This window comes from Marmota monax, unplaced genomic scaffold, assembly GCF_021218885.2.
Source record: "Marmota monax isolate L192 unplaced genomic scaffold, Marmota_monax_Labrador192_F-V1.1 WCK01_AAM20220418_F8-fsc00014, whole genome shotgun sequence".
In the NCBI taxonomy this organism is placed as follows: Eukaryota; Metazoa; Chordata; class Mammalia; order Rodentia; family Sciuridae; genus Marmota; species Marmota monax.
Genome location: NW_026695222.1, coordinates 764,884 through 791,822, shown reverse-complemented (window position 1 = coordinate 791,822; position 26,939 = coordinate 764,884). Strand labels below are relative to the sequence as shown.

The 26,939-nt window shown below is 39.3% G+C and overlaps 1 protein-coding gene across 1 annotated transcript in view; it reads left to right on the top strand.

Moving 5' to 3' along the window:
• The first annotated feature begins 385 nt into the window (after positions 1 to 385).
• The window catches only part of Ism1 (isthmin 1), a 75,466-nt gene continuing 48,912 nt past the window's right edge, over positions 386 to 26,939 (top strand). Inside the window, exon 1 of the mRNA XM_046433527.2 lies at positions 386 to 591. Coding sequence (XP_046289483.1) covers positions 454 to 591 — 138 coding nt within the window. The 5' untranslated portion in view covers positions 386 to 453. The remainder of the gene's footprint in view (positions 592 to 26,939) is intronic.

Below are 26,939 nucleotides of genomic sequence, written 5' to 3'. Positions count from 1 at the left end.
GCTGCGGCGCCGCGGCCACATCTGGGGCGCCCATGTGCGCTCGGGGGCTCGGCTGCGTCCGCCCCGCCGCCGACCCCGCAGCCCCCTGCCCGCAGGGTGGCCCCTGGACAGGCCGGGGTCCCAGGCAGCCCCGGGTCCCCATCGCCGCCGCCACCGCCGGGCAGAGCCAGGGTTTGCTCCGCAGCCGGCTTGGACACCCCCGGCCCCGCGGTGGCTCCGCTGTGGTGCGGCGGCGGCGGCGGCGGCGGCGGCGGCGGCGGCTCCTGCTCCCCGGGGCCCTCGCGCCCCGCCGCGCCCAGCGCCAGCCCTGCGGGCCCGGGGAGCGGGGCCCCGGCGGGGGCCGAGGCGGGAGCCGCGCTGTCCGGCTCCCGGGCTCCGACTCCTCCTCTCCCGGCGCCGCCGCCGCCGCTGCCGCCCGCCGCGCCGGGTCCTAAAGCCGCGCGCCTCAAGAGGATGGTGCGACTGGCGGCCGAGCTGTTGCTGCTGCTGGGGCTGCTGCTGCTCACTCTACACATCACGGTTCTGCGCGGTTCAGGAGCATCCGACGGGCCCGACGCCGCCTCGGGCAACGCCAGCCAGGCCCAACTGCAGGTGAGTGCGCCGCCGCAGAGGGGCGTGAGCGACAGGGGAGAACCGGGGTGACGGGGCGTTGAGCTAGCCCCTGATGGATGAGAGGAGGCGGGTCCTCCACCTCACCGAAGAGTGACTCTTTGAGCAGTAGTCTTGCCTGGGCAATTCTGCTTAGACAGGTAAAGCGGCGGTCTGGACCTAGAGACTGGACCGAACTTGGAGGTCTGTGGGTTGCGCCGGTCCAGATCGGTCCCACGTAAAGTACCTGGGGTGCTAGGCTTGGGATGCGTGGAGGAAGTGGAGAATTTGTGTTTAGTTTGGAGGGCTGCTAGTCTTTGATGACCCTTTAGAGGCTGAATAACTTGACTTGAAATAAGGCGGAATAAAGATGGGACACACAAGGAAACCTTATAAAATAATATCCCAAACTACGTTTGGAGGAAAGAATTAATCTATCCCATTAGAAAGTAATGCCAAAGTTCAGAACATAATTTCCAGAGAATAGCCAGACACCCCCCCCCCTCCTCCACGAGGTTCCGGTGCCTCTACCACTGTGGGACCTCACCAGAGGTGAGGTGCACCTGGGGAAGATGCAGAAATCAAGGCACCTGTTGTGATTTGTGCCGGGGTTGCCTGTGGATTTTAAACTTATAGCAAAGACTTCTTTCCAGGGACCAGTCCCTGTGAAGGTTCTTTTAGACATAGGATTCAGTTAATCTAATTCAGCTCCAAGTCAGGGGAGGAGTCTCGACTAGGGAGGGCGTGGTGGGCAGGCAGATGCAAGGTGAATTTTGATGTTTGAGTAAAAGTTCCCTGTGTAGGGGTTTCCTGACCCTACCTCAGAAAGCGCTGCTTCTTGGGTCTAGGGGTTTGCCAGCTCTTGTTTTAGGGAACTGGTAAAAATGAGTGGGAATTTTCTCAGCAGGCAGGGGGATTTTCTGGCTCCTAAAAAAAAAAGTATTCTTAAAACCATCCCCTCTAAAACTCGACTCTGTAATGTTGAGATAAGCATATTCTTTATGTAATTTGTTGCTAAAACTTTACTGTTAAAGAAGAATACACGTACATAATTCTGTCACTTGAGTCTGTGATACAGGTTCAAAGTGCTTCACAGAATTTAACTTATTTAGTTTTATTATAACCCTGTGAGGCACAGTACTGTAAATATCCCCCCTTTACAGATTCAAAAACTGAGGTACAAGAGAGGTTAAGAAAATTGCCAACGTCCACACATTCCCAACCGTTAATTAATTACACCAAGCTTTATGTCTGCCAGGGTATTATAGACTAAAGCAAGGGGTTCCTTGCACACAAATACAAAACCAGGCATGGAAAAGTACACACCCAAAACAAAGTTTTGTTTTGTTTTTTTTTTAAATTGGGACATTTTGGGCTGGGTTGTGGCTCAGCGGTAGATCGCTCGCCTAGCACGCACCGCATAAAAATAAATAAAGGTATTGTGTCCAACTACAACTAAAAAATAATAATATTTAAAAATTGGGACATTTCTAAAAATGATCTTTTTTTTATATACCTGTGAGTAAACAGGTACAGCAACAGACAGGCCTGGTTCTTGTACGGGAATAGAATATATGGCTGTCCTGTAGAATGTGGTTCAGCCGCCAGCCTAACAATGTAGGAATAATTCTTAATATCTTTAAGATTTCTGGAAGTCATATTTTATACATGATACTTTCTTTCCTCGTGGACTCACAAAAAGCCATAAAAATGATGTTCTATGGAAAAGTAAATTTGGCAGATTTCTTTATGAGGTGTTTGCTATCATTAGAATAACCTGGGATTGGCCTTTTCCGCCCCAACAGTAAGGTAATGAGAGAAGCAGCTGGTGGAACTGGCAACTCTAAAAGGGAAGTAGATCAAATTCTCAAAAGGGACTTTAACTGAAGAACTGCCCCAAGAGGGCAGAAGAAATGGGGGACTTAGAGCAAAGCTCTTAGGAATATCTTGGGTCCCAAGTAGCTGCTAATCCACCAGCTTCAATGTATCTTGTAATAGGGTTCAGTTATTCTGTCCATTCAAAGCCCATACTTATCCAAGCAGAATGATGACTTTAACAGGTTGGTTCATAATTTCTCTCTCTCCTCTCTCCTCTCTCCTCTCTCCTCTCTCCTCTCTCTTCTCTCTCTCTCTCTCTCTCTCTCTCTCTCTCTCTCTCTCTCTGTCTGTAATTTGTTATTGTAAAAGTTTTATATTCTTCCTGACCAAAGTTATTTCTTTGGCCTTCTAATTCTCCAAAGGCATTACAATTCAAAGGGACAGATTATGTTTTGCCAAGTGGGGAGGTCTGCAAAAGACATTTATTAGTCTGCTGCTTTCAGGCCCTGAAAGTGAGTTTGCTAATAGCAGGTGTATTTGAAAACAAAACTGCAGATGCTGTATTTTTTCTGTTTACCAGACATCTGAAACCCAATTCTTAGACCCCATCTAAATTTGTTGGCTCTGCAGTGTTTAAACTGCTACAATCCTTCTTAGTTACATGAAAAATAATCAAGGCTTACACATTATTTCTGCCTTTATCTCTGCTTACAACATTCTAAAACATGAGGTTAATTTAGTCAGGAATGTGCAATGCTGAGTTTACCAAATTGCAGTATATTTGGAATCATTTAAAAAGAGACACAGCTTTTTTAAGATTTGGTGGTTTGGACATATCAAGGATATCCAATAAAACAGCAGTAGGAATAACAAAAATAATAGTTAACTGCCTTTTATGTGGTAAGCACTGTTCTTAGCACTTTTTACATATTAATTTCCTTAATCCTAAAAGAAAATTCCGTGAATTAAGTACTATCATTATTCCCATTTCAAATGGAAAAACTGAAGTTAGGTAACTTACCCTAAGGTTGCAGAGCTAGAAGCTTTTGTTATTTTATAGTGCAAAAAATGTTATTATATATTTTGCGTAGTAAATTCCTGATTCTATACTTGTATTTCAAGTTTCCACTAAACTCATAATACTGGCTACAAGAAAAATATATATATCTTAACAAGTTACATTTTCAAATGAATCTTGACAGTGTTACTGTGTCAAACATGAACTATGTATGCCTATATAGACATGAATAATGCATACATTCTATACACACATACATGCAAACATGAATTAACAAATTTATTGGTAGTTTCAACATTATGTAAGTACCAACCCTGTACTCTAGGTATTATGTTACTAGGTGGCAGTAAAATGCTTTGAATACACTATCTCTATTGCTTAATGGTTCATGAAAATAATGATGCTAATTTTGTATTGTTATATATTTTTTAAATCAGACAATTCATTGTAATTAGTTGTCTGCAGTAGCTGAACGAAATGCATAAAAACATCAACTTTTTAAACTTTTGAATGAAATCTTACCTCCTCTTTGGAACAACTTTGTCTTATGTTCATCAGCTGCGCAGATCAGTTCTTTCATGTATCTTCAATTAATAATGAGAAGACAATAATATGTAATAAAAGCAGTCTGAAAGACAGAACATCTCAAAATATAGACTCCACAGGCAATGGTAATTATAATCATAGTAATGTTATCTGCTTTATGAAATTCAATGGGTGCCTTTCTAATAAATCTCAGTCATAGTTAGAATTATGAGTTTTAATAGTAAAACAAAAACTCATTAAAGCCAGTAAGATTTAAACAAGTACCATAAAACACCAAACTGATCATTTTTACAATAACAATGTAATGAACTGACTTTGTAATGTAATGAAATGACTTTGTTCTCAGTCTCCTAACTGCCATCTTTCTGAACACTTTCTCTCTTCATCCATCCATTGCCTTTAATAAAACAGTTTAATATCTTATATTCACTGCTTTATCTGAACCATATAGCGAGAGAATCAAAAGCAACACTTATTCATACAAGTAAAATTCCTCACAAGGGTAGTATTTATAGACAGCTGATCCTCCTTGTCCTCAGTGGATATGTTCAAGACCTCCAATGGATGCCTGAAAACTAGGATAGTACCAAATCTTATATATATTATGAGTTTTCCCCCTATACTTAGATATCTATGATAAAATTTAATTTACAAATTGGCACTGGTAAGAGATTAACAACAATAACTTGTAATAAAATAGAAAAATTGTAACAATATACTATAATAAGAGAAATTTCATCACACTACTCAGAATAAGGTGTGATTTAAAACTTACCAATTATTTCTGGAATTTTCCATTAACATTTTCACACCACAGTTGACTACTGATAACTAAAACCACAGAAAGTGAAACACAGATAAGCAGGGGATGGAGGTACGGAGCCCATTTCATAGACAAGGAGATGGAAGACTAAAGAAATCTAAGTAACTCGCCCAATGCTACACAGCCATAGTGGGGCAGGGCCAGGAATTGACCCAGGCAGGCTGATTGTGGATCCCAAATTATTGTTCCCATTTAGGAACAAGATTCTTCTAGCTTCAATTCAAACCAACAGCCATTTATATTTCTTGCTTCCTGATTTGCCTATCTATGTTCCTGTCAGACTTTTTATTCTTGTTGCTGAAATTCTTTATAAATGATGAATGTTTGTCTCACTTAGCTATTGCTGCATAACAAAATACCCCATAATTTAGTGGCTTAGTACAACCACCATTTCATTTGCTTGTGAATTTATATGTCAGCAACTTGCTATGGGCTCAGCTATGTGGTTCTTTCAATTGGTCTCCCCTGAAATTATTCATGTTGGCTTAACATGGTGGGGTGATCCATGATGACCTCATTCATCATTGTTGCTGTCATCTAGGTCCCCTTTATCCAGAGTCTCTCATCCTTCAAGAAACTGGTCACCTGTCTTTACATGGTAGACTCAGAGCAGGAAGGAATAAAAGCAGGAGTTGCAAGGCTTCTAAACAAACTTGACAATTATTAGCACTTTCTTAAAAGCACTTTAGTTACATTCTATTACCCAGTCAAATCCTTGACTCAGCTTTGATTCTTAGGAACAGGACATCAATTCTTCCTCTTGGTAAAAGGAACACCAAGTCACATTGTGAAGGAGCATGTGAATGTGAATGGGAGGGGTTATTCAAGCCATCTTTGCAAAATACATACCATATTGATCCATTGTCTCATATATTTTGTATTTTGCACCTGTCTTTTAATGTTGTTTATGATGCTTTTAGACAAGTACCAACTTTCTCTCTTAAATGTAATCAACTCAGAATCTTTTCCCTATGACTTTTGGCTAAAGATTATAAAACTCTTTAACTGTATTCTGTTCTAATATTTTTATTGTTTTTTGTTTGTTTGCTATGAACTGCATTCTACTTTGAAATTATTTGTGGGTTTAAAATAAAGATAAAACTTTGCTGTTGTTCAAGTGAATAGCCTGTTGTCCTACCATACTTGTTAAACATTCCAATCTACCTTCCTTCATACAAAATGCCACCTTTAATACATGCTAACATTTTCCATATACATCAATGTGTTTCTTTCTTTCAGACATAAGTCTGTTTATTTTGTCTGTTCATATACAAACACCACACCACTATTTATGCAATGTAGCTTCATAGTATGCTTTAATAGAGCAATTGTCTACTTAAAATTTTTTTTTTTCTTAGAACACATTTATAAGAATCTCTATCAAATGAACTTTGGAATTATCTTGCTTTAAAAATCATTAGGATCCCATTTTAGACAGCTTTTTGGCTGCTGTAATCAAAAGACCTGAAACTTAAAGGAGGAGGGCTCATGGTTTCAGAGGGCATAGATGACCAACTCCATTCTGTGGGGCCGAGGTAAGATAGAGAACATTGTGGCAGAGAGTGTGGTGGAGGAAAGCATCTCAGAATACGGCACCAGGAAACAGATAGAGATGAGTCCCCTTAATAGAAACAAAATAATCCCCAAGGGCTGCTTCCATCCATTCATCTCCTCCAGCCACACCCTACCAGCCTACAGTTACCACCCAATTAATTGCTATTAGAGGATTAATGCCTTCATTAGGTTGGGCTCTGATAACCCAGTCATTTCATCTCTAAACTTTCTCACATTGTCCCACACATAAACTTTTGGGGTACACCTCATCTCTAAACCATAACAGATCCCAATGAAGGTTGTTTGAAATATTTTAGGCTAAATTGAGGAAAATTGAGTTTTTCCATTTTTAATTATTTCATTGAGGTTGTGGTACAGGTATGTTTCTTCATTTTTTCATGTTTTGTTTTACACATTATTCTCTAGGTTTGACTGTTACTGTGTTATATTCTCTACTTTGTTAGTTCTGAAATCTAGGAAAGCTATACTTAACAATATATACTCTTAGGTTTTTTTTTGGGGGGGGTTGGTTTTGCATGAAAGATAGCATTATCCATTTCAATAGTGAGATCCTTAGAGTTCATGGCATGAGTTCAAAATTTTTTTCATTTTTTTTCACTATTGTACTTGAATAATAATTTATTAAGAGATTGTTAAAATACTCATGAATCCTCTTAAATTTGTTATCTCCTTTTTTGAGATCGGGATTAATATTTAGGCTTATTATATGGTCAATATTCCATTCAAATTGCATAATATTTCCTTAGTCAATTTTAATAATTTTTATTTTCCATAAACCAGGTGAATATCTATAATCCTGGAGACTTAGTAAGCTCATACAAGAGGACCTATGAGCTCATAATTGTTAATTATATTATACAAATCCTCCATGTCTTGATTTATTTATTTTTTACTTCTTCACTGATTCCTGAAAGAAAATAATTGCATTCTTACCCTGCAGTAGTGGTCTTGTCTGTTCTTGTTCTCCTTTTTTTTTTTCTAATTTACATTTTTAGAATCCATGACAGTAGGATATAAAATGTCTTTTCTACTGGTTGTATTTTTATTGAAGTAAAATTTCTTATTTCTTTTTAAAAAAACATTTTTTAGCCGTAGATGGACACTTCTTTCTTTGTTTCCTTTTTTTTCTTCCCTTCCTCCCTTCTTTCTTTCCTTCATGTGGTGCTGAGGATTGAACCCAGTGCCTCACACATAGGAAGCAAGCACTCTTCCACTGAGCTACAACCCCAGCACCCTTATTTCTTTTATTGCCTTGTGTATTAAATACTTTGTGTCTGATTAATCTTACTATTCCTGCTTTCTTTTTGTTTTCTTTTGGCATTTCTCGGGGTTTATTTTTCCAACCTTTATTTTCAAGCTTTCTCTGCTTTTCAATGATTAAATATCTCTCTTATCAATAACCTCAGCTAAATTTTCTTTTCCCATGTAATACATAAATAAATTTAACCTGCTTATATTTATTTTGTGTACTGATAAATTTGAAGTTACTTTACCATTTTATTTGATGTTCTCAAACTTTTCATTTTTTTTCCTTTTTACTCCCTTTCCTCCTCCTTAACTTATCTGTGTGACTTTGGCAAGAGACCTAACCTCTCCTCTCTATGCCTAGATCTTCTCATCTATAAAATGTGTATATAATAAGTGTTTTGTAGTACTACTGTAAAGATTAAAAGATTGAATGTATGCTAACTGCTTTATCAGAGATTGGCACTTATATGCTTAATATTTAAATATTATTTTAATAAATATAATTTTTTATTTTTCTCATTATGTAAGTTATATGTTCTATTTCTATTACTTTTAACAATTTAACAAACATTTTTACTCATGCTTTTCTATCAATGCTGAAAATCAATCAGTATCTATAAATAAAACCTCTCAAAACAAAATTCTCACATGTTTTTTCTGTCTTGTCTGTGTGCTACCTCTAAAATCTTAAGCATGTTTTCTGAATTTTTAGTGGTAGGATATTTCTTTTCCTTTCTTCTCTTCTTCATTTATTTTTTCCTTTTTGTTATACTGACCATAACAATCAATTCTTACCAGTTTTGTTATGTTCCCAATAATTATCTTGACTTTACTATAAGATTTACTTATTTTTTTTAATCTAATGCTGCTCCTTGGGCTCTTATATTTTCATCTCCTATGTTGCTGGAACAAATTCTCAAGAATGCTTTCAGAAAGAGTTTATCACTTGTAAACTCTCCGAGAACTCATATTTTTAGACATATCTTGTGTGTGTGTGTGTGTGTGTGTAATAAGCAATGCTAGCCTGGCGGTTGGCTCTGGTTGATCTTGTTTCCCATCAGAATTTTGAAGGTATCATTCAACTTTATTATACTACTTTGTGTTTCACATGAAAATTTAATTAAATTTTTTAGAAGATGATTTTTTAAAAAAATTTGAAGTTTAAGGTTTTTCTTTTCATACATAATGTTCAGAAATTTCATGAGATTTAGATTAAAAGGCTTTAGCTTTTAGTTCTGTTCAGCCTGTGGTGTACACTTTCAGTGGGAAGCCCTGAGTTTGTCTTTAGCTTGAGAAAATTTCTTTAGTTATTTCTTTGTTTATTTCCAATACCCATGTACTCTCCCCTGAAACTCTTATAATAGGCACAAGAAATAGAGATTTTTGGGGTCTCTCTTCTTTGCCCCTTAAGTTTTGCTCTCACATTTTTATCTCTGTATTTTTAAAGCTTTTTGTTGTTGTTGTTGTTGTTGTTGTTTTGTTCGTTTGTTATGTTGTTGTTTTGTTTTGTTTGCCTTGGCCAGTCTTCTCTGGTGTTATGTATGGAGTATCTCATAACTGAGCCCTCATGGTAAATATTAGGTAAAAATGTTAGATTCAGGTACTCTGAAACCTAGGCCTAAATCAATTATCTCTTTTACTCAGTTTCCTGCCCTCAGCTTCCCCTCCAACTTCTTTTAGCCCTGCTTGGCCTCACCTCTCTCTTCTTCTCCTATTTTCTTTACTTCCTTTAACTTCCCTTTCCTTACCATTACTTCCCTTCTCTCCTACCTTCATCTAAATTTAAAAAAAAAAATTAACAAGGTATTATTTACATAGAATAAAATGGGTAAATCAAAAATGTTCCATTTTTGACATCTGTATATGCCTGAATAGCTGCTGTCACCATTAGGAGCTAGAGTATCCCTCATCTTCTCAGAAGGCTCCCTGAGTGAGAATGCCTTTGTAGGCATTTTCACCCTTTTGAAGGCAACTAAAGGACTCCCACCACAAGATGAGTTTTGTGTCTTCCAGATATTCATATAAATGGAATCAACCAATATGCATTCTGTTGTGTGTCTGATTTCTTTCACTCGACATAATGTTTTTGAGATTCCCTTATGTTATATATAAATAAATTTCTCTTTTTATTGCTGAGTGATATTCCATTGTATGACTGTACTATCATTTTGATTATCCATTCCCCATCAATGGACACTTGAATTGTGTCTGATTTTTGTATATCATGAATAACATTATTTTGGCATTCTTGTAAAAACATTTCTGTGGACAAATGTTTTTATTTTACTCAGTTTCCTGCCCTCAGCTTCCCCCCCAACTTCTTTTAGTTGAGTAAATATCTAGTGGTGAGACTGACACATGGTCTCATGCTATTATTGTGGGAATTTTTCTGGAGACTCACTTTTTAGAGACTTTTCTTTCACTTTCTCAGCTCTGCAGTATCATTTTCAGTTGGTTGCCATTTATTTTATATCTACCAGAAATCTCCCCCTCTTCTTTGGGAGGACGTCTCCTAGCTTTCCATTTATATTATAGATTGATTTTTGCATTTCTTCTGACTTCTCCATAGAATTTAGAGAAGGAAAACAGATAAACGCAAATGCTTGGTTGGCTACCTTGAACTGAAGCACTATAATTTTGGTTTCTTTTATACAAACAACAACAAAAATGTTATCTTATTTTTGCAGCCCCCTAATCATTCTTTTCCAGCCATGATCTAAAAGGCACTGATCTTTGAGGTTGGAAGATGTCCTTGGGTGCCATGAGAGCTATCCATTCACTAAAAAGAATCTGATTGGGTTTTAAAACCTCTAACAAAATCCCCAAACATCTGTATGTCATACAAGTAATGCTTAACAAGTGTCACTATCAGAACATGTTTTGTTGAATGTGCCCTTTAAAACCTTACTACTACATCTTGATTTCAGGATCACTGTTTTTTTCCTCAGTGTTCACAAGCAGGTGTACCATTCTTTTTCCAAGAAATGTCTCAGCTGGGTTTTGAAGATGATTAATAGCTCTCTGACTTCTCCACATTCTATTATCTCAATTTCTTGAACTTGTTTTGTTGGCTTTATTTTACAACATTTTAGTGTTTTCCTTGATTCTGCTTCCCCCCCACCCCATCTTCTGAGAATATCTTTCTTTATCAGTGCTTGGCTCAGGATTGATTTTATGATTTGTAAAGAAAAGAGTAAGTGATGAAGCCCCTTTATTCTCTCTCAACTAAGAATGTCCTTCTATCTTTACTTGTCCCACCAAAGACAGGAGATTATATAAAATATGGGATGGGGCATAACTTCAATATGTGGATTGTATGTTATGGCATGCAAAGAAATGGCAATGGAGTATATTGTTGGGTTAAAAAAAAATCAGTTCTCACTTTGCATCTTATTTAAATTTTAAATATAAGTACTCCGTATCCATAAGAAATTCATAAGAAACTGTGAACATAAAATATATAAAACTTAATTTATTGCCTTCTGTGGCATATGAGCCAAGAGATGAGATTGAGCACCAGGCTAATCAAACCAACATGCCAATGCTCAGTGACCCTCTTGGGATTTAGTACTCCCTGCTTACCTTGGTCACTGGCTCTATAATATGCCCTTTTAACTCTTCCTTCCCTTTTCCTGTCTTTCCTTTCCCCTACCAGAAATTCCCAGGACCATCTCTGGGAGAGGTCTCAGGTATGCTTCTGAGAGGAGCCAAACTAAATGACACATTACTTAAATGTTAGTCACTGGGATAGTAGCTACTTCTCTAGATAGTAACAGTGAGGCAAGTCTGCAGGGAGCAACAGAGCAGTTTCCAGGAGGCACCTGCTTCTTACTGTTGTCATTAAAGATGACCAAGTCTATTAGCCTCAGAAAGGAATGTGCTGTGGGTAGCAACAGAATCCTCTATCTCAGACCTTCTCAGACCAGTCAGAAAGAGGGGACTTCTAAATAGCAAGGATGAAAAAGGTTAGGCTTAGGCATAGACTGCAATTCCTGATACTTAGAGATATAATTGGTTCTTTTTCTTCTGAGAAGTTTAGCCCAATTAGGGGAACAGTAGGGAAATCCTCAGAGGTTTGTGAGGTTGTCAACTAATGCCTGAAAGAGGCAGAGGCCAAGGTACTTTGATAAATAGCTTAGCACCAACTCCCCAAGCACAGACCAGCATGTGTCTCTGGAAAGTTATTTCTGTAAACTGAGTAGAAGTAAAAACAGGAGGTTAACTACCCCTCTTCCTGTTGGCTTTGACCCATGCCCATTTTAGTAAACCAAGTCATCTTGCACAGAATGCTCTCTGTGACATTAAAGCCTCCATGACAGAGCCACATCCCCGATTCCCCTGGAAGAGAGTTATGTAGAGCCCATGGAATGGAAGGGTTATATCTCCAAGTCTAGGTCCCTGAGCTGCCAGGCTTCCATTTTGGGGTACCTCAACTCCCAGATATTCAACAGCAGTGAAAAGGCAAGTAGACTTTGCATGCAATACGCCAGGCCATTTCCTGCTGGACACTGCATATCTATTTTCAAAAATAACAAGCTATGTGTAGAATCTAGATGAAGGATGCAGGGAAGCTGGAAATGATATCACAGCACTCCCAGGTGTTACGTTACACCTACATCATCCACAGAGAACATTCATGCCAATAACAAAGACACAAAGAAGAATCATACCTTCATTCCCAGATATCCCTTGGAGATAGTAATGAGGAGAGAAGGAGGACAGTGGCAGTCATTTTACTATTTTTTAGTACAGCTTTTTCTAAGGAGCAATGGATAAACCATGAACTGTACATATTTAAAGTGAACAATTTAACAATATCGACACCTGCAAAAACCATTATCATGATGAAGATAATAAATAAATCTATCATCTCCAAAAGTATTCTTGTGCCTCTTTGTGATTTCCAGCAATTGCCAGGTGACTGCTTATCTGCCTTCTGTTTCTGTACATTAGTATTGCATCTCTTAGACTTTTATGCAAATGGAATCATACAGAATCCACAGTATGACATGCTCTAGCTTCTTTGCTCACCATGACAATTCTGAGATCTATTCTTTTTGTTCTGAAAAAAATAGAGAATTTGTTCCTATTTTTGCCAATTAGTACTCCATTGTATGGCTAGATATACAATATGCTAATCCAACGAAGAACACTTAGGTTGTTTTCAATTTGGGAACTATTAAAATGAAGACGCAGTGAACATTTGGTTTTAAGTCTTTGCGTGAACATATGCTTTCATTTCTTTTGGGTGAATATTTAGGAGAAGAATGGTTGGGTCATATGGCAATTGTATGTTTAGCTTATTAAGAAATTATAGCAATATTTTTAATAAACTTATTTAAGTTTAGGATTGACAACTACCCAAAGGCACCCTTGGTAAATTTCACAGAATTTGAAAGTTGAGTTTCAGGATGATGTTTTTCTATAATTAAAATATCAGTATATGACCATATACCTTCAGTTTATGAAAAACTAAAAGAAGAAGAGAGACCTATCCCCTTGGAAAGAATTCTTGGTTTGCAGAATGCCCAAAGAACAAAAATCTCATGGGGCTCGGTTCTTCCAGTGTGGTGGTAGTGAAGGGGGTGGATATGGTGGGGGAGGGAATTGGGGGTGAAAACTGTGTACTAGACAAGAAACCCAATTAGAAAAGTGTCCTAACTTTTCTGTGCTGCTGCCCTCTCATGTCCCTTCACTGTCTTTTTTCCCATTTCTTTATTTTTTATACTAGGATTTTTTTTTATTATTATTTTATTTTGTACGAGGGATTGACCCCTGGGATGCTTAACCACTGAGCTACATCCCAGCCATTTTTATTTATTTTCAAAAATTGAAACAGGGTTTCACTAAGTTGCTTGGGGCCTTGCTAAGTTGCTGATGCTGACTTTGAACCTGCCATCCTCCTGCTTCATCCTCTGGAGTCACTGGGATTACAGGTCTGTGCCACTTCCCATTTCATTTCTGCAAGCAAGTTAAGAAAACCAGAAATAGATTCTGTCTTCTGTCACCTCAGTTACATTATGACTTGGAAGGCTGATATGGGTTATGAGCCCCAAATGGATTGGAAGCCAGGTTTATTGCTGGGAACCTTTAAATTTCAGGAAACAGAAAGAGCAAAACTTTAAAAGAGGAACGATTCCATTATGTGTTTCTAATTCTGAGTCCATAAAATGGGCTGAGGATACATTAACATGAGCTGCCCTTCTTGCCGTACGTGACAGTAGGGGAGTGCAGAAAGTATCCAAAGAGGATTCTCATAATGAGAACAAGGATTGTCCTTCCCTTGCACATTTCTCAAATGTTCACCAGGTACAGTTGTGGCCCAGAAAAACAGATAAAAAAGCCCAGGATGGCATCTCAGCCCTTGTATCCAGAATTCTGTCTGTGGACCAGCAGTATCTCCTGGGAACTTTTTAAAAAATAAGTCTTAGCTGGGTCCAGTGGTGAACAACTGTAATACCAGTGGTTCAGGAGGCTGAGGCAGGAGGATTGCAATTCAAAGTTAGCTTCAGCAACTTAGTGAGGCCCCAAGTAATTAATGAGACTCTGTCTCAAAAAAAAAAAAAAATTAAAAAGGGTTAGGGATGGGGCTCAGTGGCTAAGTGAGTCCAATCCCTGGGTCCAATCTCTGGTACAAATAAATAAATACATAAATAAATAAGTCTTAGACTAGGCGCAGTGGTGCACACTTGTAATTCTAGCTGCTGAGGAGATGAAGCAGGAGGACCACAAGTTCAATACCAGCCTGAGCAACTTAGTGAGACCCTGTCCCCAAATTAAAACTAAAAAAGGCTGGGGGGGTAGCTCAGTGGCAAAACACCCAAATTCAATCCCCAGTACCAAGAAAAAATAAAGAAAGAAAAAGGAAGGAAAAGAAGTGTTAGGCCTCATCCAGAACTACTAAATCAAAATAAGAATTTTGATAAGATTCCCAAGATTGCTCACAGGCAGGTCACAGATTAAGAAACTTTTCTTGTACCTTGCATGTCTCAGATATCACTTACTCTAAGCCCTATGTTATTCAGCTGTTGCCTAATAAAGTTATAGGACAAACTATACCTAAAACTCAGAGACTTATGATGATAAGCATGTTCTCACACCTTCATGGGTCAGTGGGTCAGCTAGAATTCAGAAGATATGGGTGGAGTCTGACTCCAAGCTGTGGGTTAGGTCTGGATTTGCTCAGTACATCTTTCACTATTCTGCAACCAGGAGGCTGTCTGCCATACCTTTCTCTCATGATGATGAAAAAGTACAGAAAGACAAAGGTGGACTCAAATGCAAAAATACACTTTATCCCTTTGCTGGATCATGCCTTGGTCATACCTCCCATCAACCAAAATAAGTCACGAACTCCAAAAGAGCTTCCAAAGAGTGGACATAGGCTTTGTAGTTGTTTAGATTCCAGTTCTGCTTCTAAGTTTGTACCCTATGAAAAATCTGTGCCTCTGTATTCTAGTCAGTAAAATCAAATAATAACAGCTATATCACTGGAAGATTATAAAAATTCTGTAAGGACTTCCCATGGCACATATAATATTTTAACTTATAGATATTGCATGACCTTGGGCAAGTCATTTCAACTCTCTGAATTTCATTTTCCCTATCTAAGAATAGACATCCCAGGGGAGAATGCTATTAATTTTTGAATTGCATCTTCAAAACTGGTGGTGGTGATGATGATGGTGATGGTGATGATACAGAAGCCAACACTGAGCGCAACAGACACTTGCTGTTAGGATTTTGTATGTGTCTATTCCTTTCACTCTCATAATTGACCAGTAAGGGTCATCCCCATTTTGCAGTTCAAGAAACTGAGATAGAGCAATGTTAGGAAATTAAGATTTAGCATGGGATTCTTCTGAGCACCTCGAGGAGAGGGAAACCTCACAAAACCAATGTGATACCAGTTGGTTCCATATCACTACTTTCTTTAGAGATGGTGCACATTCTGCCTCGTGTCCATTGGTGATGTTTCTAAAAAGGCAAATTTTGTCTTTTCTCATGTGGGAGAAAGAAAGAAAGGACCAAGGGGAGGTCCAGAGAAGAGGCATGGAAAGCAGCTGGCCTCCTGGTCAAACAAAATCTCCTGCTCTCTCTGCCTACCACATGGCAAAATCCAGGGGAGCAGAGGCCCGGAGGATGTCATTTCCAGTGGGCTCCACTATCCACAAGGGCTGTGGTGTAAAGCTGCTCAGCCTGGCTGTGCATCCAGAGTTAATCTGAGGGGAAGGACAAGCCTCAGGGTAATTGTCTCTGAGAAATGGGAGCTGGAACGGGCTCCTGTTTAAGCCACCCTTCTGGTTGCATGGTTGTAGTGCTAGCATGAGATTCTGCCCCCACCCCCGCCACATAGGCTGTTTCTGAATCAAGATATACGGGTCCATCTCTTCCCATCTTCCTTTGCCCTTTCACTGCTAAAAAATCATGTGCTACATGGTAGGAGTGGAACTTTGCCCGCAAATATGTTACTCATCACTCATGGGGCTTAAACAGTTTCAGCCTGCAACCACTTTCCCTGATGAAGGGCGCCTTTTCCTACCTTCCTTTCCCAGACATAACAAGAGAAACAGGACATGCCTGGGGACAGGAGTTCCACAAGCTCTATGAGTTGTATATTCTACTTTTTAAATTACTGTTTCTGGCCAGAAGAAGTTCTTCCTTGTGACTAATCAGATTTTCTTTTTTTTTTTTTTTCCTTAGTGTGTCACAAAGTTCATCTTCTCATGGTCTCTTGGGGAACAAGTGGAAACAGTTTCAAAGTTTCCCCTACTGAGAATAGTTTGTATCACATTTGCTTTTTTTAGTTATGTCATGACTTTGCTAATATCTAACAGCTTGTGGACAACTCTGATTCCTGATCTTTTTCTGTTATATTTTCCAGGTCCCTCTATCCCCAAAGAAGTTTATCCTTTGTTCTGTTTTTTTTTTTTTTTTTTGTTGTTGTTGTTGTTGTTTTTAATAGACCATGTCTGTCATTTATTGAGCACAACCTCTTGGACCCCATCATATCGTATCTTTTTTCTTCTTTCTTTGTGCCTCAAATGTTGAGTTGGAACCAATCTCATTCTCGCGATTTAAATAATTTAGTTTTTTTTGCCAGAAGCCACAAAATTGAGCATCAATTGGGTAGATAGCTAACATAGAAAGGAAAAATGACTTTTAAAAGAATGTGTGATCACTAAACATGTGAAAATAGTACATTTTGCCATTGGAATAATAAAAAAAATCAAGACCTGGGGGTACCAAGTGTTGGTGAGAACGCTGAGCAGCCTCATGGGAATATGAACTGGAAAAACTGTTTATCCATAGTACCAACTAAAATGAAATAGGTATATTCCACTGACCCATCAGTTCCACCCTGGGTATGTACCCAACAGAAATGTATTCATCTATGCACTCAAAGGCTTGTTCAAAGAATAGTCATGGCAGCATTATTTGAAATAGTCCCAACCTTGAAACAGCCCAAATGCCCATCAGCAGTCAAATGGATAAAAAAAGTAAAAGCACACAGTGGGAAGGAACCAATGGTAACTACATGCAACAGGTAGTTTCACAAATGCAATGTTGAGTGAAAGAAGCCAGGCTCAGAGGACTACCAGATGGATAATACTGTTTATATAAAAATCAAAAACAGAAAGAATGAATCTCTGCTGTTGGAAATGAAGACACTGGTTACCACCTTGTCCAGGAAATGACTAGAACAGAGCATGGTGGGAGATCTGTTTCTTAATCTGAATGTTGGCTACACAGGTGTCTCAGTGTGTGAAATTTCACTGATCTGTATAGCTATAAATGTGCATATTCCTCTATGACTGTCACCCTCAATTAAAAATATAGTACAAAATGCAGCAGGCAGAGAAGATAGTATAGAGAAGATGACTGTTTTTCACTGGGAAAAGTAACCTGCAGCCCAGAGGCCTGCACTCTAGGCTCTGTGATGTTTGCTTCTCTGCAAACTGGTCTCCAAATTTTAATGAATGCAGAGTATTTTTGGTGTTATGGAGGTGCTCCTCTGCTTCTGGGGCCCAGTGCTATTGTTAGGACATCAAAGACCAACTGCTGGCTACGATACAGTCCATATGAAAAGAGTGACCAGCAAATTTACTGCTTGACTTCATTCCCTTTAAATGGAACTGGCCCCATGGACCTCTTTCAAAGCTCAATTGTAGACATATATCTTTTTTATAGGACATTGTGTTCAATAAAGAGAAGCAGTAACTTAAGATAAAAAAAGAATACCTTTGAGAGTGCTACGAGATGGACATTCCATTTAATAAATATCACTGTGGTTACACATGCCCAGACCCTATCAGAAGTCACACCATTGGCTTGAGAGCCTTCTACTTGACATGATGGCTATTTTGAGCTAATTGAGTTATATATTTATGCCCCCAGCCCTTTCCCTAGACTCTACAAGGTCTTGGGAAAAGTCATTAGAGCAAGGATGTCTCCTTCAAACCAGAGGGTCACCTTACTAAAATCAGGCAAAATGGCAAAGTTCATATCACATTACTCACTAACTTATTTGAAGTCACCCATTGGTGAAGTAAACCTTTATTAGGGGTTGAGTCCAAACTAAACTCCTATCAATTATGTCCAAACTAAACTCCATATCAATTATATGCTTCCTCTCAATGTCCACGTGGACATCATTCCAAATAATCCTGGTGTGGAAATCTCATGGAGTTATTATCATTTGCAGACATGAGAACTGGATTAGAAAATTAGTATTTTATGCCTATCAGAAAATGAAGAGTATTATTAACTTTTCACAAGAGGAAAAAAAGTAGAGTTACTTATAACAAAAAGGATGTCTTTGGTTAACATGGAATCCAGCCCAGGTGGTGGAGAAAGAGGCATCTACAATAAAAATTACTAGTCGGCTTAAAACTGCATAAATCCAGAATGGCTTTTTTCAATATATGATCATTATTATAGCAGTTAGCCCACAGGAGATGACCATGGCATCCATTCTGTTTAATCCATTACTCCTGAAAAGGCTGAGCTCTCCACTTTGCTGGAAAATGGCTGAGTACTGAGTGGGTTCTTTCCTCTCTGCTCCCCTGCTTGGTCCATTGAGGAAGATGCATAAACCACATTGAGAACTGAAGGTCCCCTGCTGAGATTTTGATGGAGGCAAAACAATTTGAAAGACACTGGTGAAATAAGATAAATCTGGGGGCAAGTATCAATTAGAGAAAACTGGAAATAGTTATAGAGAGCTATGGAATCACAAGGAGATGGGCACTATTGAATAGCAGGTGGAAATAATGGGTTGGGTTTTTAGAAAGGTACCTGTCTGCCGGAAACAGGTTTTTTCCTTCCAAATTCTTCCCACCAGCCGGATTGCCCTGAAGCTCATTCTGGTGCAGTTCCCATGCCTCACAGTGACTGTTTTACTGCTTATTCTCCAAGGCTTGGCAATCTGTTGAGGTCTGAGATAACTCCCAAATGAACATCAGTTTTGGCCTCACATTCTCTCATAAATAGGGAGACAAGGGGGGGGGGGGGAGAAAAGAAAGGAAGTGGCCTGAACCAGACCTAGCTAATTCAATTATAGAATGATATGGCTCCAAATAAAGAGAAAATTGCATACCACGGAACCAAGAAGAGCAGATCCCCACCTTCCTTATGTGAAGAGAAGGGAAAACAAAGAGATGGAATCACAACTCCAAAGAGCTACCCTCTAATTATGAGGTTGCATCTTTTCCCTGGGTCTCAATGGTTGCTCCAAGATTGCTCAAACCATTAACTCAATTTACTTTACTTTGAGGGCTCCTGTGTGTGTCTGTTGTTCCTTTGGGTTGGTGTTTTTCATGCCACTCAGGATGCAGTATAAATAGAAGTGTCATGGAAACCAGCCAGTAAGATGGCGCCTTCCCAGATGGGAGGAGCTGTCCATAGGCTATACAGGCTCCCTTTAAAAGAAAAACTCAGTACCCACAAACCTCCAGTGTTCAGCCTGAAGTGACATCAGGAGGCCATCTGCAAGCTTTTCCCGATATCTGATATCTGAGAACAGATTTTACTTGGTTATTTCATCTTAAGGTAGATACTGGTGGGAAAATGGTGCCCCCAGAGAATTCTGTGTCTTGGTCCTCACCATCTACGAGTACTGCATTTGATTATATGTCCAGCATATGTGGACACATAACAGGTGCTCCTGTGCATGTGGCTTCAGGCAAGGTCACCACTCTGCTCACTGGGTTGAACCAAGGCTTCATCAGAGATTCAACCCACCATAACCTTGTTGAGACACTGGTTAGAAGGCAGGTTGCAGGCACTTACTGAATCTTTAAATTGTGTTATTGGCAAGAAAGCCCCAACATCACATTTTACTAATGAAGAATCCAAATCTAGAGAAATGAAGGGATTTTCCCAAGACCATGCCACACATTCATCATGGAGCCAGCACCAGAATCCAGGTTGACTGAATCCTAGTAAGTCCTCTTTCTCAAAATCATATTTCTGAACATCTTAAAGAGTTTTCATGGTCCTACTTAGCTGAAGAAAATTAGAGCAAACATACCTCTAAAGTACCTGGATTCTCTAACATTACAATCTTTATTGTTTTAGGGGCTGAAAGGTAATTAAAAGAGCATCAATTGTGTCTTTTTTTTTAATTTCAAAGACAAACCAGTCAAGTAAATGAAATAATGTATATATAAGTATAGACCATTGCCCAACTACATAGTTGGCATTTCACCATTCCATTAGTTCATTCAGCACTTACATATCATGTGGCAGTTATAAGCAGGAATTGTGCTGGATACTGGAGACTCTACAGAGAGCAAGCTTATGTTCTAGAAGGGAAGACTGAAAATAAGTAATTTATATAGAAAGTCACTGTTATAGGTTGTTATTGGTGCTTGTTATTGGTGCTTAGCAAGACATAAAAAGGGAACAAATGTAATAACAAGAGCTCATTATTAAAATAGTGTGATAGCAAGGAAGGACTGGCTGGAAAACTGACATTTGAATCCTCAACTGAAAGATAAGAAAGGGCCAGTTCTACAAAGCACTAGAGAGAGCTGGTGAGGTAGATGGAGTCACAAACACCAAAGTGTGGATGTGGAAAGGACTTTGGCTTGACTAGAAACAGAAAAAGAGACTGGAGACCAGACAGTAAGAGAGAAAGGCAGGGACTTTTTAGGTCATGATCAAGAATCTGACTGTTTTAAGATTAATGAGGAAGGATCCAGTGAAGAGATTTTGAATTGTTCCTCTGTCTAGGTTACAGAGAGTATAAGGGAAGGACACAAACATGTTAGAAAGTTTCACAATAATCCAGGCAAGAAATGATGGGACACGGACCAGGGTAGAGAGGAATGGATGGGTACGCGAGAGTTTGAAGACAGAGACAAGGGTGTCCTGATGATTGAATTTCAGAATTAAAAAGAAGTGAAGAATCGAAGATGGCTTTCAATTTTAAGAGGAAGGATACATGCTGATGGATTTTCACTGAACTGTAGAACATGAGATGCCATTGGGACATCTACATGAAGATAATAAGCAGGGAGGTGGTCGAATGCACCAGGAGCTGAGACTTAGGTGACATAACCAAAGGGGCAGGTAGAGAACCAAGAGTTGTGGTGTCACAGAAATACCATGGGAGGAGAGTGCTTTAAGCAGAGAGGCCCCCTTATCAAAAGCTGCTACTGTGAGGGCAAAGATGAGGACAGAGAAAAGCCAACTTGACCACATGTTGTTTGTTGGCGGCCTTAATGGGAGCAGAGTCAAAGGCATTATGGGTGTTTCCTTGGTAAAGGAGTAAACGGGAGGTAAGGAAGTGGAGATAGAATACATAGGTACATCTTAGGGACGTTTTACTGTGAGAAGGAGACATTGTGAATGTGGGGCTCCTGGAAGGGTTTTTCGGTTCACTTAAGATCAGGGATGCTTGGGCATCTTGGAGGCTGATGAGAAAGATCCAGGAGAAAGGGAGATTAAGGATGTACTATTGAATGAAGGGGACCAAGGAGTAAATTCCTCCAGAAGGCAAGAGCCTAAGTGTGAGGAGTGGCCTTTGATAGAAGCAAGAATCTCCATTCCATGTAACAGTTGGGAAGGAAGAGAAGAGCTCTGCCGATGGGAATGTAGCTATAAGGTGAGAATATACGGGTTATCAACCAGTGGCTCCTGTTCTATCAGTGAAATGTGAGGGGAGAGCAAGGACCATGAGTAGAAAATATGAGGCAAGAAAATCTGAAATAATCATCTTGGATACTGTAGGAGGTAAGATTATGGGCGAAGAGTAGTCATGTTTTGGAACTTTTGAGGTTTGAGAACATGAATCTAAAATGAAGCAAGTTTTGCAGGTGGGGCAGTTTTATTTTTTTCATCACTCATCTGCTTGGCTACTAACCTACAGAAGTTGGATCGTTGAGGTCAATCAAAACTGAGGTTTCAACAGCCACATAGACCTGAGAGAGAGAAGGGGGCAAGCAGGGTTGAGAGGTGTTGCAATAGGGTGGCTATATTAAAGGTCACACACATGCTGGATAAGAAATTAAAAGCAGGAAAAAGCTGAAAAGGAGTGAAATTCAGGCACAGTTTATATGAAATAGTTAAATATTTGAAGGGAAGATGGACTTATTTGTCAATTTTCTAGAGAATATATTTGCTAATGCTTATGATAGTTGAAGAAGAAAGTGTTCATCTACTTCTACGTCTGCAACATGGTTGGTGCTGATTCATCTGAAGATGAGAGGGAAGAAGAAAGAGAGAAACCCATTAGCCAGTTTCAAAAGGCTATACCTATAGACACACAGTGTAATTTGCTATCTTATATTTCACTCAAGAGGACCAAGGTTGGATAAAATGCAGAGGTCTGTTTGCACCTTCAAACGTTGAATTAAAAGTCTACAAGAACAGGAGACTTGATTCAGAACAGCTCATCTTTGACTAGTTTGCTTGTGGGCACAGGGGAAATCTCTAACCATCATGATGACCCCAATTCTGAACAGGTGTTGAGCTCAAGTATGGAAGTTTCTGCTTACCGCTATTGTGGAAGATGTCCAACACACACATATACACACATACACACTAATGAAGATATATTGTGGTTGCTTATGTGAATATTATGTGACCCAAAGTCCTACAAGCTATGTGATAAAGCAGTTTTATAATTGTTTTTTCACATAGAAAGAAGAACAGTGAAAAGAATTTAATTGCAAGCAGTCATGTTGCTTATAAAACCATGTTAGAGATTTAGCACAGAGGTTTATTGCATAGTTCACAGGCACGGCATTAGCTCTGCTATACAACTTCACAACTCAAACATAAATGCAGAAATAATGTGGTTTCTTAAAATTCCCTTGGCTGAGGGCTTTTGTTTTGTTTTGCTTTGTTGTTGTTGTTACCCATCATTCAGGTATTTTTAGTACTGCTGATGCATCCATAGGATGACCCACTTTATATTTCTCCTTTCCTATTCCTCTAGGGAAAAAAATGCCAATACAAAATCATACATGAGGAAGATGTATAAAAAGGAAAGGTGTGTCTCTCCTAAGTGTCAGATTCAGAAGCATCTGCCTTATCTTGAATAGGTAGCATTAATTTAATTCCTGTATTCTATTGGAATACCCTCCTGAGTCATTTGACATTGCAAATTGAGTCATGTTTCTTTAATCAACTCCAGGAAATAGTGAAAGAAGTGGTACAGAGGTTTCTTTTTATAAAATGTTCCTAATATCAATAAAGCCTAGAAGTGTGAACAACTTTGGGCCATGATTCTGTGATTTGAATCTCAAAGAACTTACGTTGTCTGCCATCCCCTTGTAAGTTTCTTCCTTTCTGTATTAGTTATCTATTGCTGTGTAACAAATTGCCCTCATAATTTTTATCTCAGAATTTCCATTGGGTAGAAATTCAGTCACAGCTTAGCTGGGCATCTCTGGTTTGTGGTTTCTCACAAACTACAATTAAGGTATCAAAGAGGAGCATTGTGGTCTCAGGTCCTGGCTGGAGAAGGACGAGCTTCCAACAACACTCATATGGGCACTGATAAGGTAGTTTCTCATGGGCTGTTGGCTGGAGAGAGCCCTCAGTTCCTTGCCATGTGGGCCTCTCCATTGAGCAGCTCACAGATGGCAGCCGTTTTTTGTTTTTGTTTTTGTTTTCAGAAAAAACAGTGAATAGAGCCAAAAAGAGAGAGTGAGCAAGATAAAGTTTATGGTCTTTTGCAACCTAGTCTCAGCAACCCCTCATCACTGTAGTTAGATTCTGTTTGTTCAAAGCAAGTCTCTTGCTCCATCCCACACTCAAAGGGAAGGGATTGCACAAGTCTGTGCATTCCAAGAGATGGGAAGATTGAGCTATTTCAGAAGCTGTCTTTCAAACTCCCATGCACAAGTTTGTACCAAGGTACATGCCCATGCCTGTTTGTTCCAAAAGTGAGTTCCTCTGCATCCTCTGGTGTGGTTACCTGGCTCCTTGCTTTTGCAGATTTCCTTCATTTCTACTTTTCTTCCACGTCCATTCAAAATATAATACCCAGTTTCATTCTATTCTAAGTAGCTCTTCTCCCTTGCTCAAGAACTTCAAGGAATGGCTCCCCATTCCTTACCTCAATACAAATAATGAGAAACTCTAAATCTATATTTAATTAACACTTCCTTCCCTTCTCTGTAGATGCTGCATTTGTAGCCAAATGGACTCTTGCTGTTGTTTGGGCCCTCTGCAGACTCTTTGGCCTCTCAACTCATGCTATTCCATTAGCTAACAATGCCTTTCTCCCTCTTGCCAGTTGGGAAAATTGTAGACAAGGACAGAAGCTTTTCTGTGAACTGCCAAAATGAAAATGGCCTCATTTTTGAACCTCTTGGCATTATTGATCCATTTAGTGATTATTACATTCTTATCCTATATAACTATCTATGGATGAGATATGGATGCCCTTCCTTACTCCCAACTCTGCCTGCCAATTTGGGGGAGGGTCTGGAGAGCAGGAATAGTAGCTGACTTCTCTGTTATTCCCCATGGCATGCAGGGTAGCACCTTGCATATCACAAGTGTTCCATAAAGTCTGGAACATCAGGGAGTGCTGTGCTTTCTGAAGTGCCTCCCTCGTCCCCATTAGGAAAGCATGAGAAAACTGAGACCCGGAAAGTTTAGCTACTTGTCTGACATCAGGCAATGGCAGAGCCCTGATTTATGTTCCCAAGTTCCAAGGCCCCATTCAATTCCCCAGCATCCTGACCTATAAGAAAAAAGTGAGCGATTTGGGATCCTCCATTCATACTGGGCTCTTTTCCCTTCCCTTTTAAATATAAAAAGCACCTAACTTGGTTTGAGTTTTAATATTGTAGTTCAATCACTTTCCAACTCTTGGCTTTGTAATGAATGTCCTCTTTGCTTTTTTTGAAAACCATCCCAGGAGAAAGGAGGCAGTAGGGTAGAGATTTAAAAGAATAAAAAGAGCTTCATAAGCAGAAGGAGAGCCTGGGACTACAATTTCTTGTTGCTCTGGGAATTAATCTTTTCAAATTACAAAAAAAATCAGCACCGGGAAACATCGTGTTCTTAAATGTCAGTGTGCTTTTTGCTGTCCCCTGATTCACTTCTGACCATGTGATGATATTATCATACAACTCATAGCCTGCACAGATCAAGACGGTTCCAATGACCCAGGACATGTTGGCAGGATGCCATGGCTGGAACCACAAACATTTCTGTCAGCACAGTGGTGTGTTTGGGTGTGTGTCAACGTGTGCATTTGGGGGACTTAGGCATGAAGGATGATTATTTCTCAAAATCCATTGTCCAGACCTCCTTAGGCAATATTCAGCATTCAAAATGACTTTCGGCCAAGTCATGTTTGCACCTGGAAACTGTAAGAAGTACTGAAAGCTTCATAAAGGAGATGAAACTTGATGACGACAGGAAGTGACCTACAGCCCTACAGGTGCAGATGTATTGACATAAGGTACTAAAGTAGGAAATTATGGTTTTCAAAGAGAAATCGGATCTCAGTTTCTCTTTTAACTCAGTAGGATGTGTGTGTGTGTCTTTCTACAAAATCCTCTAGCCACTGTGCAAACATGATCCCTAATTTCTTGCTTTTGTGGGTCTGATACTTATGAAAGTCAGACTTTTCTTTATGATCTATCCATCCTATGTCAGTATTGTGGTTTCAAATGCTGTGTGAACCTGGTTTTCTAAACTCCAGGTGAGCCAAGCGGGTGATGGCCCCAGCCAGAAATGCCAAAGGAATTAGTTTCAGCCAGCAAGTTACTTGGTGACCAAGACTGTGGCTTGCTCATTTCATTTTAGTGTGTTTCTTTATGCACAAATCATAGAAATCTTTTTTTTTCCTTTGGTATTTCCTCGCTTGGTCCTCCTTTAAGGACATTTTTTGTTTTTCTACTTGAATTAGGGGATGACATAGGTGTTTATTAAAAAAAATAAAAAATAAAAAAATAAAAAACCCTGAGCATGAACTGTGTAGCTAGTGTGTGAACTGTCTCCAAGGGGCCATGGGCTGATATAATTTTGACAATTTGATCAGTCATTCACCTTAGCCATGCTATATCTAGATGCTATAGGAAAAAAAATTTAAAGCCACATTTCACTTAACATACTGCTTCAGAGTCAATCTTGGGAGGTCCTTGGGTTTAGCTAAAGATACCTCTTCATTTTTTTCTTTTTCTTTTTTACTTTATTTTATTTATTTATATGTGGTACTGAGGATCAAACCCAGGGCCTTGCTCATGTGAGGCAAGCACTCCGTTGCTAAGCCATAACCCCAGCCCCATAATTCTTCATTTCTCAGCAAGTGATTTCAGAATAATTAAGACCATTGAACTTCACCTGTTGAACCAGGTCCCATAACATTAATTTCTATCAGTTTTCTTCTCATGTGCCCTGGTTGAATTGTGCTAATTTTGTTTTCTCCTTTCAATCCATTTCTTTTCTTCCCCTTTACCCTAATCCCAGTATTAAAAGTAATAACCTGAAATATCCCATGGGGATGTTACATGAGTACTTATGATGCCATTTCCTTGATTTCACCAAATGTTTGTTTGTTTGTTTGGTATGATGTGCTTAGAGGTGGGAATAACAGTGGAATAAATGTATTTTATCTGTAAAACCTAGCACTGGCTTTGAATTATCCTGAGGATGCAAATGGAAGACAAAGTATATGATGTAAAAGAGTTAGGAAAAGTAGTAGAAAATGCTGTTATTAAGCTGCTTGTATAGGAGAAAAAGATGTTTATGTTTGGGTGAGATTGGCTAAACATCATGGGCTGAATTCTGACCCCAGGTACGTGCAGTCAGCTCAGGAGCCCTGAAAAGAATCTGGCTTTGTTTTGATCCAAG